The sequence below is a fragment of the Trachurus trachurus genome (assembly GCF_905171665.1).
Source record: "Trachurus trachurus genome assembly, chromosome: 17".
NCBI classification, from domain to species: Eukaryota; Metazoa; Chordata; class Actinopteri; order Carangiformes; family Carangidae; genus Trachurus; species Trachurus trachurus.
In genome coordinates, this window is record NC_139900.1 from 12,468,503 (window position 1) to 12,480,984 (window position 12,482).

The 12,482-nt window shown below is 41.4% G+C and overlaps 1 protein-coding gene across 1 annotated transcript in view; it reads right to left on the reverse strand.

Moving 5' to 3' along the window:
* LOC311001009 (collagen alpha-1(XI) chain-like) overlaps window positions 1-12,482 on the reverse strand; it is an 86,753-nt gene that overhangs the window by 20,135 nt on the left and 54,136 nt on the right. The window contains exons 38-45 of the mRNA XM_083991954.1: window positions 11,617-11,670; window positions 11,108-11,215; window positions 10,173-10,262; window positions 7,413-7,466; window positions 4,716-4,823; window positions 4,477-4,584; window positions 2,420-2,473; window positions 1,825-1,878 (exon numbers count right to left, since the gene is read on the reverse strand). Coding sequence (XP_083848080.1) covers window positions 1,825-1,878; window positions 2,420-2,473; window positions 4,477-4,584; window positions 4,716-4,823; window positions 7,413-7,466; window positions 10,173-10,262; window positions 11,108-11,215; window positions 11,617-11,670 — 630 coding nt within the window. The remainder of the gene's footprint in view (window positions 1-1,824; window positions 1,879-2,419; window positions 2,474-4,476; window positions 4,585-4,715; window positions 4,824-7,412; window positions 7,467-10,172; window positions 10,263-11,107; window positions 11,216-11,616; window positions 11,671-12,482) is intronic.

Here is a 12,482-nt window from a genome sequence, read left to right on the forward strand (position 1 = left end):
GACTTTTACATCAAGCAAATGTGTTTCCTCCACTCAAGTGACATTTCAGAAATGATCTGTCTTTTTTCATTAGATACAGCCAAATAAAAAATGACTTGATTTGTATCAGGGGTTGTTTACCACATCCTGATGAAGATCAATACTGCCCTTCTATAGACTTTCAGTCCTAATGCTTCACCTTAGCTGCATCTCGAAGACTGAGCTGTTGTAAACCTTGTTAAGCCTTTCGCTGAGGAGGAAATTGCTTCATTCATTTAGCCTACAAAGCACCAGCATTTCTCCTGGACTGAGAGGGGTGAGAGGTAGACATAGCCGAATGTGATAACGGCATTAGGACGTTCTGCAATAAAAAAAAAGAAAAAAGAAAAAAAAAGAGGGCAGCTAATGTTGAGAACTGCGCAGCACGAGTCAGGACTCCGTTATGAAGCTATGAATACACATGAGCAGACTGACTCACCAGGACAAACAACTGTTAAATAATTTGTTATTCAGCTTGGGTGCGCTACCTGCTCTCGGCAATCCGTCTCACCGGGTCTACTCTAGCCCCCACTGAGCCCTGCAGATGCAGAATTTTTTGCTAGAATGGTTGTTAAGGCCTGATAATTTACAGCAATGAGCTGGTAGTTGCCCCGTGGCCATCAGCCATTGTAGAAGCAGGACTTATCCTGTTGTGCTAATGAGATGGATGAGTGGAGGATGTTTTGCAGCATTCAAGCAGCATTTTCCACAGAATTATTATACTTGGAGGTGATTGGCAGGTTGTGGTAGCATTGTGGTTTGTGAGAATGGAGGGCCATAGGTGTATTTTCCTATGTAAGAATCACAAAGCAAAGAAACAAAATGTAAATTTGTAATTGCAGCTTAATTAATGGGTAGGTGCTTGACACAACTCCTGTTGGGATACCCTGATAATAATAATATAATATATTACATTACTTATACTTCAACTATATTACTCTGGCGTACCATTCCTTTGATGAGATTATGTTTTTTTTTGTTTTTTTTTAATGAAGAGGAACTGCAGCCAAGAGGTTTTTGGACTGCAGAGGCAACAATAAAAAAGCAATAGTGCTCACATAATGTATCTCTGACCCGGCTGGAACGGCACTAAATGTCTGACCATTTGAGGAATAAAACATTGTTTTTTTCTAAATCGGGCCAACTTATTCTAACAGGGGTCTCTAACTATGCACCATTAAGAGCCAAGTGTGCAGTTTTTTTTTCTCCAATCTATCCAAACACTCAAACAGCTCATTTACCTGATTGTCGGACCATCAGCAAGAATAAAAACACACTGCACTCGCTACACATTGCTCTTAACAGCATTTGGTTGGAAACCACAGGGTAACAGGGAGTCGTCTGTGTAGTCTGACAGAAACAGGCTCAGTTCTGTCATTTCATTAGAAACAACCTCTGCCCACAGGCTTTTCGGTCCATTTCCTGATTGGGAATCGTCACCTTATCTGTCTTTACAAGGCCTAGAATTGGAGCAAATATTGTAAAACTTGATTTGCCATTTGACTGTGATGACGCAGAACTCACAATGGGACTAAAATCAGAACAATGACAACTACTTTTTTTTTTTTTTAAGGCATCTGAAATGTTAGAACCAAAGCATTTAAACAGAAAATCTCTATCTGGCAAATAAAGGTTATAAAAATGTCTTAACAGTGACATTTGAAGAGGATATTCGTGTGCAAGTCGTGGCACTCTCTTCATTTCACAGTTGATCCCTGAATAAGTAATCCTTTAATAAAAGTGCATGATAATATTTCATGAGGGAAAAAGTTGACATCAAGATGTCTGGGAGGAAGTGATACTCACAGCTGGGCCGGGCGCTCCCACCACACCCTGAAGACCACTTGGACCAGGTGGACCCTGAAAACACAATGAACAATGAGATGTGCACTCTGAGACCTGGCCGTTTCCATTCACTTTCTGCCAGACGGCAACAGAAAGTTATTGAAAAGATTTGCACAGGAAAGCTGTTGCTCCTCATGCAAACTTGTCTACCTGAGGGGAATAACACTTCACTGTGGTGGAGAATATATTTCAATATTTAATGTATTTGTGACTAAAACCAACGTCAGTTAAAAAAATAAGATAAGATACACACAGGGCATGTTGGTTTTTTTATTTTTTATTTTTTATCATAAACCAAGCAACCATTTAGGAAACACAACAGCACTCTAGTTAATATTTTATATGCTGCAGGCTGTTTAGAGCAAGGTAACCTAAGATGAGTCACTGCCAAGTAACCTATGTTTCTGCAATTTATTCAGTTCACTTGAGAATTCAGCAACTAAGATTAGTGTTAGTGTTCCTCCCTCCGTTAGTATGGATTATCATTCACAACCCGGCGCCGTATATTAAAAAAGTTATATGAAAAGTAGTAAAAGAGAAAAAAACCACGACTCACAAGTTCACCCTTGTCTCCTTTGCTTCCCTTCTGTCCAGGTCCGCCGACTTCTCCCTGTGGTGCAATACAAACAAACAGAGCTCACATCACATCACTCCGCTTCATCTTAACAGGCTCTTGGCTCCCATGTTTAGTCCAAGTCCAATATCTTAAAGTGTCACCTTTACCATGACTGGGCAGTAAATATTTCTCAAGAGATTCTAATTTGATTGGCCCGCAAAGACCTTGGGGTGAGTGTTTTGCAATTAATTGATTGGCTTCCTCTCTAACCCCACTGGCACCGTGATTGACGAAAACAGCGTGATGGAAGATGTGACTGGGATCGGGAGAGGTGCGATGGTTACAAATGTAAAAAAGGTGCGGTGCTGTGGTTCAGTGTATCAGCTGTTGATGAGGGATTTTCTGGCCCGAGGGTAAACAGGGTGTGGAGAGCGTTGGCTCGTTCAGTACATATTTGTTTATCCGTATACAGGAGCGAGGAAAAGGCAACTCAACCTGCGTTTATGTGCTCATTTGTCCTTCCTCTTTTGACTCTGGACACACAAATCACTGTGCTGTTCTGGTCCATAAGGAGAAAAAAAATCATTGAAACTTTCACAGTGTAGGTTGGAAAATGTATATGAACCCTGAGGTTAATGACATCAGCAAAATATATTTTGCTATGTGGGTGTGGGTTGGAGCTACTTTGACTTGTGAAAATATTCAAACATACTGAGTTTGCCATTCACAGGAAACATCTGCTGCTGTGAACTGTGATTGGCAAAAAAAGAAAAAAAAAAGAAGTAGACTTGAATAAAGCGGAAAGGGTTACAGAGTCATCTCAAAGAGTTTAGCTATTCATCAGTCCACAGTCAGAGAAACTGTCTATAAATAGAGTTGATTTAGGTCTGTGTCTGCTCTGCCTTGAAGTGGGCGTCCAGCTAAGATGACTCCAGAGGCACAATGCAGAATGATCAGTGAGGTAAAGAAAAAAAAAAAGAAAAGAAAAGAACCTCAGCGTAACAGCTTAAACCTTAAAGAAATGAATGGAGCTGGTTGATATCTGCATTCGTGAGTTGACCACATGCATGTATAGTATGCATGAACCATGGTGGGGCACACCAGAGGAATAAAGTATAAAAACTGCAGTGTGCATGAAGTTTAAAGAAGAGCACCTTGACTCTCACTCTTGACAAAAGCTACTGGGAAATGTTTTTGAAAATCTTTGTTGAATTGTTTGTGAAGAAGACAAAGAAAAATGACCTTAAACATCAAAGTCAATCTACTACAGAACGACTTCAAACTAAGGACATCTACCTGTCGGGGTGAAAGACCTGAAGGCAAACTTTCACATCCTGAGAGTGTGTCTAACATCTGATGAAGAGTCAACGTTGTGCAGGACTAATCTGTAACTACTGAAGTCAGTTTAACCACTTATTATAATTGTTTACGGTATATGATATTAGCTTAAGTACATTGGTTTTTTTTTCAGTAAATGTGACTTAAAAATTAACATAGAGACCCAGATCCAGGTGAGTGCAAATGGTTCATCTACTTTTTCTTGCCACTGTAAGGTGTTCAACACTCTGCTATCTCTGCTATTCAGGTGATAAATATGAGAGAGAGCATGTTTTTTTCATGTGTGGTATATGTGTTAAATCTTGCATTTTCTATTTGCAGCATAGTCTGAATATATATAATGTGTCATGACCCTCTGAAATAGCCATGGTGCATCATATATAATTATAATCAATGATAGACCAAAGAAGGAATGTGAGAAGGTATGAAGAGAAATGCTTATGACATCCTTACATCTCTGATTAGACACTACCGGCTGGAGACGGATCGTGTCTTCTTTGATATTATAAAGATTATGTTTCTTGTAATACACTTTCTCTATAATGTCTTGATCTCAGGAGCTGATTGTTACAGATTTTGAAGTTGAACTCAACTATTTCTTAACCTTAACCAACCTCAGTTTGTGTGCTTTTATTTTGAAAATTATCTAATTCTAGATAGAGGTAGATATCTAAATCACAGATTCCTTCTATTCTAATATTTATACAACATTGTCCCACCTTGTCACCGTCCTCTCCGGGGGGACCCTGAGGACCAGCTGGACCAGGGAGACCAACGGGACCTTGGATTCCATCACGGCCGGCGGGGCCCATGGGACCTTTCTCTCCCTGAACATGACATTGATAACAATCATAAGGCGGTGTCACATCGCCGTCGCTCAAATCGTCACTGTCCTAAACGTCACAAAGAGTCAAAGGAGCGTTTGATTGGATGAGAGATGGACAGAAAAAAAACTCACCGGGCCTCCTTTTTCTCCGGCTGGGCCGGGCGGTCCTTGGGGGCCGTTGCGTCCTGTCAGACCAATGGGACCTCCGGGGCCAGCAGCACCTCTCTCTCCAGGAGAACCCTGTCACCAACGAACAAAGGCCCATCACTCACAGCTGTATTAGGCGGCGGCTAACTAGAAAAGTCAATTTCCTGCAGTGAGGGAACAGCGCGCAGCAGATGAAAGACACAGGAAATGTGTTTGGTCTACGTTGAACCATGAAAAGTCTGAATTCATTAGAGAGGCCATTTTAATTAAGAAAAAATTAAAGAAATACCCCTTTCACTGACTATAGCCACTATAACGTGAATCACTGTCTTTGCAATATTAACAGGACAAAACCAAGCTTAGTGTGTTCAAACAAGCAAAAATGTTTTTATTCTACTGTTTCCTGAGGTTTAGATAAAATATAACAAGTGCCTGTAAAAATAAATGCTACAGAAAATGTGTGTTTATATTTGATTATTATTGTCATAATTGATTTATGAGGAGCTGATTTAGGAGAAATAAAATCATAAACTGGTAACAACAGCTGCCGTCAGCCTCAGAGCTTCATTTGGATAAGAACTGCTGATGAGTAAACTCTTATCTGACTAATAGGATTCAGCTGCTTCTCTCTGCCAAGGCCTCGTGGAAGGTCTCGGCTTTTTCTTTTTTTTTTTTTTCTTTCTTTTTTCCCACATTAGCGTGTCTTATTACCCCGCTCTTCACCCTGCACAGGTGGGTGCTCATCTCTGTCGCGGTGGCTCAGATCACATAAACTGTGACTACATTTTTGATCAGCATGTCATTGTGGCATCCTCCTACCAGGCCAAAAGACTCACCCTGACTCACACACACAAAAACACACACACACACACTCTCTGATTCAGCTGCTGATGTGAGCTGCCACCTGGCACTCATATGCCTTGGCCCATTTTATGACAGACATTGCTGGTGACATACACACACAATTGCACACACACAGCTCCAAACTGTCAACCTCAGCCTGCCAACCTGTTCGCCAGGACACTCACACACACATACACAGAGTCACACACATTTATTTGACTCACACAACTTGAGCTTGTTTGTCTGTTTCCCTCCCTCTCATTTAGCCTCATTTCTTTATCCCACACATGTGGCTAAATCAAAACTGCAACGAAAAAATCATGCATGACACGACAACAACACGACCAAAGTTTGTCTTTCAACTTGTCGCATTCATCCTTTCTATTGTGTATCGTCTGTCTCTTTCAAAATCCGCACACACACAAACACACAACCCCCTGAAAATACTATGAAACTGTAGCAAACACACACACATACACATACACACAGCACTCACAAACTTTCCCACTGCACAACAGCAGCTCAATCTCTGGCAGGAAATCGATGGAGGAAAATATCAGATCTCTTGTGTGCGTGGGCATTGCTGCACCCCCACCCACCCCACACCTTTTTTTTTTTTAAGGAGTTTTTTCCAAACACCGCCAAAACAGTCTATCACATGTTTTCAGCCAATGGCTCACTTTCAAGCCAATTTAAGAAAAACTATCTCATTTCGCAGTGGAAATGGTTTCCACTCTTTCAGAGAATGCGCCTCTTCTCACTTTCATCATCTTTTCATCCGTGCTCTGCATATCCGCTGTCATCTAATCTGGTGTTGCTCTGTCGCTGGTGAGCAGGGGCAATTATCGGGAGCCTGCGTTTAACGCTTGAACAAAATGTCAGACAGTTCAAAGCTGCCTGTCACTCAGCTTTCTGTACAGATTCACCGCCAGAGCTCCTAAGGCTGGGTGCAGAGACAAAGGCAGGGAAAAAAGTGCCCCACTTATTTATGGATTACCCTGCCACTCCTGCTCCTTTTCAGGGGCCTAAACTATGTAAGAGCGGGTTTGGATTTGACACAGTACAATGTGTGAATCTAAAAGGATTGCCATAACTGTGATTTAGGTTAATCAGCGATGCCAAAAGACGCCAACTGATAAACTGAGTGAAAAAAAGTGCTAATGTGAAAATAATAAAGGAAGACAATAAGACGCAACCTCCCGCCATCTGTCCAGGCAGCAGTTGCTACAGTAACGACTAAATGTTAAGTGGAAAAACAGCGCAGACCAATCAACTTACTGGGTTCACTTAGGCAATTAAGCAATGATTAGACCATGCTTCAGAGTTATGTTGTTGTTGGCCCTTTAATTTCCTTCCTTAGAATATCTCTTAGCTGATGAGGCACAAACACCACAACTCAAGCAGCATATTGCTTTCGCTGAACTGTGGTGTGAACTTTCATAAGGCTGCTAAAACTTCATCATTATAAAACTACAGTGTTTATCCGCTGTAATTCGCTCGTGGAACGGGAACACAATAAACATTTAAGCAGAGTTGTGCATGTTGTGCGTCCTACACGACTCCACACATTAGAATATAAACAAGATATGATGCAAACTGAGAATTATTTGTTTTAAAAAAATGCATTAATTGCCCCCCCACCCCTCAATATATCTGATTAACTAAGTGCCCTGTTCTGCTGCACCCACCTCTACACTGCAGTTCATAATGCGTTTACAGCTGAATCACTGGCCGCCGCTCGCAGCATGTGCAACTCTGTGTTTCCAAAAGCACAAGTCACTTTTCACTGCAATCTCTGTGGCAAGAGAGATGAGGTTACCATAGCAACGGGCTACTTACGATGGGGCCGGGGGGACCCTGAGGCCCTTCTCCTCCCTTTAAGCCACCTGGACCCTGAAAGCAAAAAAGGACAGGAGAGGGTTAGATCTCACCCGCTGCGGGCCGCCGCTCAATGCCATTCAAAGAGCAGTAATCACAGCTGTCAAATGGGCCTTTAAATGTTTCGGCGTGCGTGGATGTGTGCAACTGTGTGTGTGTGTGTGTGTGTGTGTGTGTGTGTACTGTACCTGTGTATGAGCATGTGCACTGCTAGGACTCAGACAGGAATAAAGTAACTCTCTGGTTTTCTAACCCTACTAATAGCATGTTTTCTGGATATATAGAAGATTTGCCTCTGATGTTTTATGTTATTTGATCTGCGCTCACAATTGACATGTAATGTCTCTCCCCATGTAGTGAGATAGCAGGTCAATAAAAGGTCAGCTCTACTGAAAAATACAAAAAACTATTCTCCCTTTGGTTTTATTTGTCCAGGTTTTGTAGTATCAGTCTGAGATTTTTCTTCTTTCACCCCAATCACATAGAGCTGAAAGGCTTTTTTGGTTGTGGTGAAGAAAAATGACATTTTAAACATCCAGCAGCAGTGATTTCATTGGACTACTACTTTCTTGCTCACAGTGAGGTCTGTGGACTAACCAGAGAAAATCAGACGCTGCTTCTGGATGAAGGTGTTGCAGCTGATTTCTTTTAACACTGTGAGCAGCACAAATGAAATCCACTTTGCCAGAGGAGACGTAGTACGTGTTGAAACCCAGGCACATGAATTCAGAGCTGTCCTCATGGTTATACACCAGGAGATTCTTTTCATTATTGATTCATCTGTGGATTGTTTCTCTATTATATGAGTTGTTTTTTTTTTTACAAAATGTCCAGAAGCAATGCAACATGGCCATGGTCTTTGTGTTTTCTACTGGCTGGACAAAAGAAAACATTTTTAAAATATTCAATTTAAAAATATGCAACAAAGTAAAAGCATTAAAATGAAAATTAGTTAAGTTGAAATCAGCATTTTTGTTTGGCTTTTTTTTGGCATTTCTGCTGGGAAAAAAGTACTTTAAATGATGAATTCATTATGTAAATACTTTTAGCAATTCATTTTCTGGTGATCACCTAATTCATAAATTAACAAATGAAGGTCTAAAGAGAGAAAATAACTTTTTGGGGAAGAAAATAACCATTTAACCTGATGATTAAAGCAATCAGGCATTCCTGGCCACATACTGTTAACAAGATTAGTGGGAGGGAATTCTTATTTGTCTAAAATCACAAGCATCAGCTCTGGCTGCAGCTCAAAAAAAAAAAATCTTAAAAAGTTATGATAAATCGTCATCTGTGGGCGAATTTATATTATGAATACAAAAGGTGCCATTAAATGTGCTTAAAAAGGAAATGAAACAGAGGAGGGATCAAGGCCCACAGTGGGTCACAGGTTCAGGTGCAGTCCATCTATCTCTGGACTCTGTCACTTCCTCCACATCTCTGGCCCTGAATGGCAATGCCTGTGCTGCTGAAGCACAACACCAGGAGGCTGCATGAGGCTGCGTATGGAAAACACAGTTCACCGGAGGCAGTAAAGACTTTCATTATAATAACTAATTTACAGGCTCCAGCAGAGCCAGGGGGTGCGGAAGCTGCCAAGCAGACTCTCTACCTCTCTGGCTTCCACATTTTACCACGGTGCATTAGAGGGCTGGAAGGATCTTTCTTTGCTGGACACACAAAAAGTTATTTATTGGCTTGTATATCGCTACTGTGCCTTTCCCCAAGACTGAGGGACAGGATAAAGAGTGTGTGTGTGTGTGTGTGTGTGTGTGTGTGTGCCAGTCCAAACTCTTTGTACCTGCACTGCACTGTGTCAGCAAACAGGATGAGATTATCTTTTCATGCTCTTGCTCATACAACAGGTGTACGCCTTCATGTGTGTTTGTGTCTGTGTGTTACTGGATGGAATCGCTAAGAGAGAGTGTGTGTGTGTGTGTGTGTGTGTGTGGGGGGGGGGGGTTGCTGCTGTTATGAAGAGAAATCCACCCCACCCCCCTCCTTGCACACACAGGACAAACATAACACAGGTAATAAGTCTGGACAGTGCCTGTCTGTCGTGCACTCTCTTAATGGTCGGCCTTGAAATGAGCTCCAGCCTCAAACTGATTCTGAGTCAGCCTCTAAAAGCCGCCGTCGTCTTCTTCTCTCACCTTGAACTTTTCCTCACCCACACCCACTCCTTTTGAGAATTAATTTGGGATACTCTGCAGGCTGCGTAGCATGCTCGCAGAGTCGTGGGTTTGGATCAGAATCAGGGGGCTTTGACTCACCCTTCGATTGAAAACAAAATAGGAAATCCTCCTAGAAAATGCCCCGAGCCCAGCGCTGCTTTAAATGCCTCTAAAATGCACAGACCACAGCTGATTACAGAGACATTTACTGGCTAAAATGCTTTGCCAAAGCCCCATTTACGACACACTTTAACCTACTTCAACCTTGCTGAGATAAATGATGATAAAGTGAGTTAATATTGTGTCTGGACTAAGTCCTCTCCATTACGTCTGTGCAGGCCAGCTCTGCACCTTCTAGTCGGGTCCACAGCCAAGCCTGACATTTGGTTTAACAGCAGGTTGTTAGCCTGGTAATTGGAGTTTGGAGCTCGATTCAACCCGGTGTGTGCTCAGGATGTGGGACAAAAACACTGCTATGTGCACAATTGTGAGCATGTTTGTCTGAGTGTTGTTGTCTGAAAGTGTGGGTGGTCTGTTGTGTTGTTACCATGGCCCCTGGAAGACCTCTCGCTCCCTGGAAGCCCCTCAGGCCTGCAGGTCCTGCCTTGCCACCAGGGCCCTGGGGACCTGGATCACCCTAGAGAGGAAAATTAAATAATACCCACTTAACAGACATCTGATAACCTGCCAGGGAGCCATTAAACACAGAATTATTTTAGAGTGAAAACAATGAAGAGGGCTGAATGGGAAAGAGAACAAAAAGCTGAAATTACACCTCATTATGGGTGAAAACACTGATTAAGTGATTTAGAAGCAATGGCAAAATTGGAGGGACGTGCCAATTTCTGATATTAAACAAAGCCACTATGGCGACTTCTTAATGCTTGTCCCATTGTACTTCAATTTTCCAATAAAACCATTATTTCAGATTGTGGAGACTAAGACCTCCTGCTGATTTTATCTTTTGTAAATGTTCATTGTTAACAATAGGGGTGTATGCAATCTTAAAGAGCTTGAAAACTTTAAAAACAAGCTGGAAGTCATAAGTTGTTTAAATAATTATGATTATTAATTACATTTCAGTGAATACAAATACATTTTTCGACATCACTATAGAAGCTGACATGACTTCAGCTGTTATTATGTTGTTTGATTTTCTAGCACAATATAATGTAATTATTGCAGCCTTGGCCACAAACAAAAGTAGTTTTCCTTCATTTTACTTGTTTTAGCCCGTATATAATATTAGAAGAAGTCAGTTATTAAAATGCAACGAGAAGCTCGAGTGTCGAGATAAAGAGAAACAAACAACCGCAACAACCTCCAAGGGCAAAAACAAAGAAACTCGAACACACAGGGCAGGGAGAAAAAAACCCCCAAGATGAACGAAAACACTAGCTGAAACACATGTAAATACTCATCACTGGTGTGCTGTGTGTTTATAACGCACACACAAAACACAAAACACAAAAGCTCATTTACCTTTCCACCCTCCTTTCCAGCAGCTCCAGGTAGACCTTGCTCACCGGGTGGACCAGGAGATCCGGGGTGTCCTCGCTCTCCGCTGGGTCCTGTCTCTCCAGTTGGTCCCTGTACAGGACGTGAGATGTATAAAAGTCAAAGTGTTTTTACATATTCATCTTCACCCGTCTCCTATCGTAGATATGAGACTGATACCGTAACAGCATGTGGGATCAGAGTTTAAGATACCTGCGGTGATGCTGGTAAACAAAACATACTTCACTCCCCTCGGTGAAAGGAGGTATTGATGAGTTGGAATAATTTATCTCCAGCCCATTCGTCATTACCTGAGGCCCCCAAAAAGCTACTAATACTAATGCATCTACAGGTACAGTCTGTGTATGTAGGTTTTTGTTTTTTACAAGATTCAGTTGTTACAGGTATCGTATGTGCTGTGAATTTCAGACATGAAGGATAAGAAGGGAAGCAGCTCCTCAAAACCACAGTCATGAAATGTGCTGTGTATGTACCTGAGGTCCAACCACCCCCCCAGGTCCTGGAGGTCCTGTCTTTCCATGGAAGCCCTAAGGGGGGAAAACAGAGAGATGTTGTTGACAGTGCACACAGGTCGGGTTATATTGTATAGTATGTGCCTGTCAACTTTCTGCAGTACATTAAGCAAAGAACCTGAGCCATACTAGACAAAAAAAAACCTTGAGGTGTCAAGTTTATTTGTGCTGTACTATATGTAGGATTGTCTCAGATTGATACTAATGATGCTTTAGAATGACTGTGTGAGTGATGTACACTGTTTTAGTTATTTATTCTATTTTATTCTCTCTTTTTTTATGAGTCCGTTCCTTGACTGTGCGCCTTAATTTCGTTGTACACACGTGTATAATGACAATTAAGTATCTTGATCTAATCGATACTTAAAAGCAGTACTGGATTGGATACTCATTTGCAAAGTACCAACAGTGCTGACCTTTCCCCTGCATTATAACAATTTAAAATTGTATTTATATTTTGTTTTGCATCATCCAAGAGAATCTGAGATATTTTTGTCATATATGTACAGTATTTACCTTACAATTATGTGACTACATGTATGTATAGACAATTTCAAAATAGTTTTGTCATTGACACGCACATATGCCCTAATAAAAGCACACTAAACATGTGATGCAGTACTTGTACTCCAAAGTACAAGCAAAGACATACAAATATTTCTGTATCTACTGTTGTGGTATCAGTACAGAGCTCAATAAACTCTGACGACAATACATCATATCGCTTCAGCTGTACTGCTGCGCTTCTATATCACATTTTCTGCTTCACTTTCACCCCACAAACACATTTTGTATGCTATTTCGGCTCTCTTCATCCATACTTTACG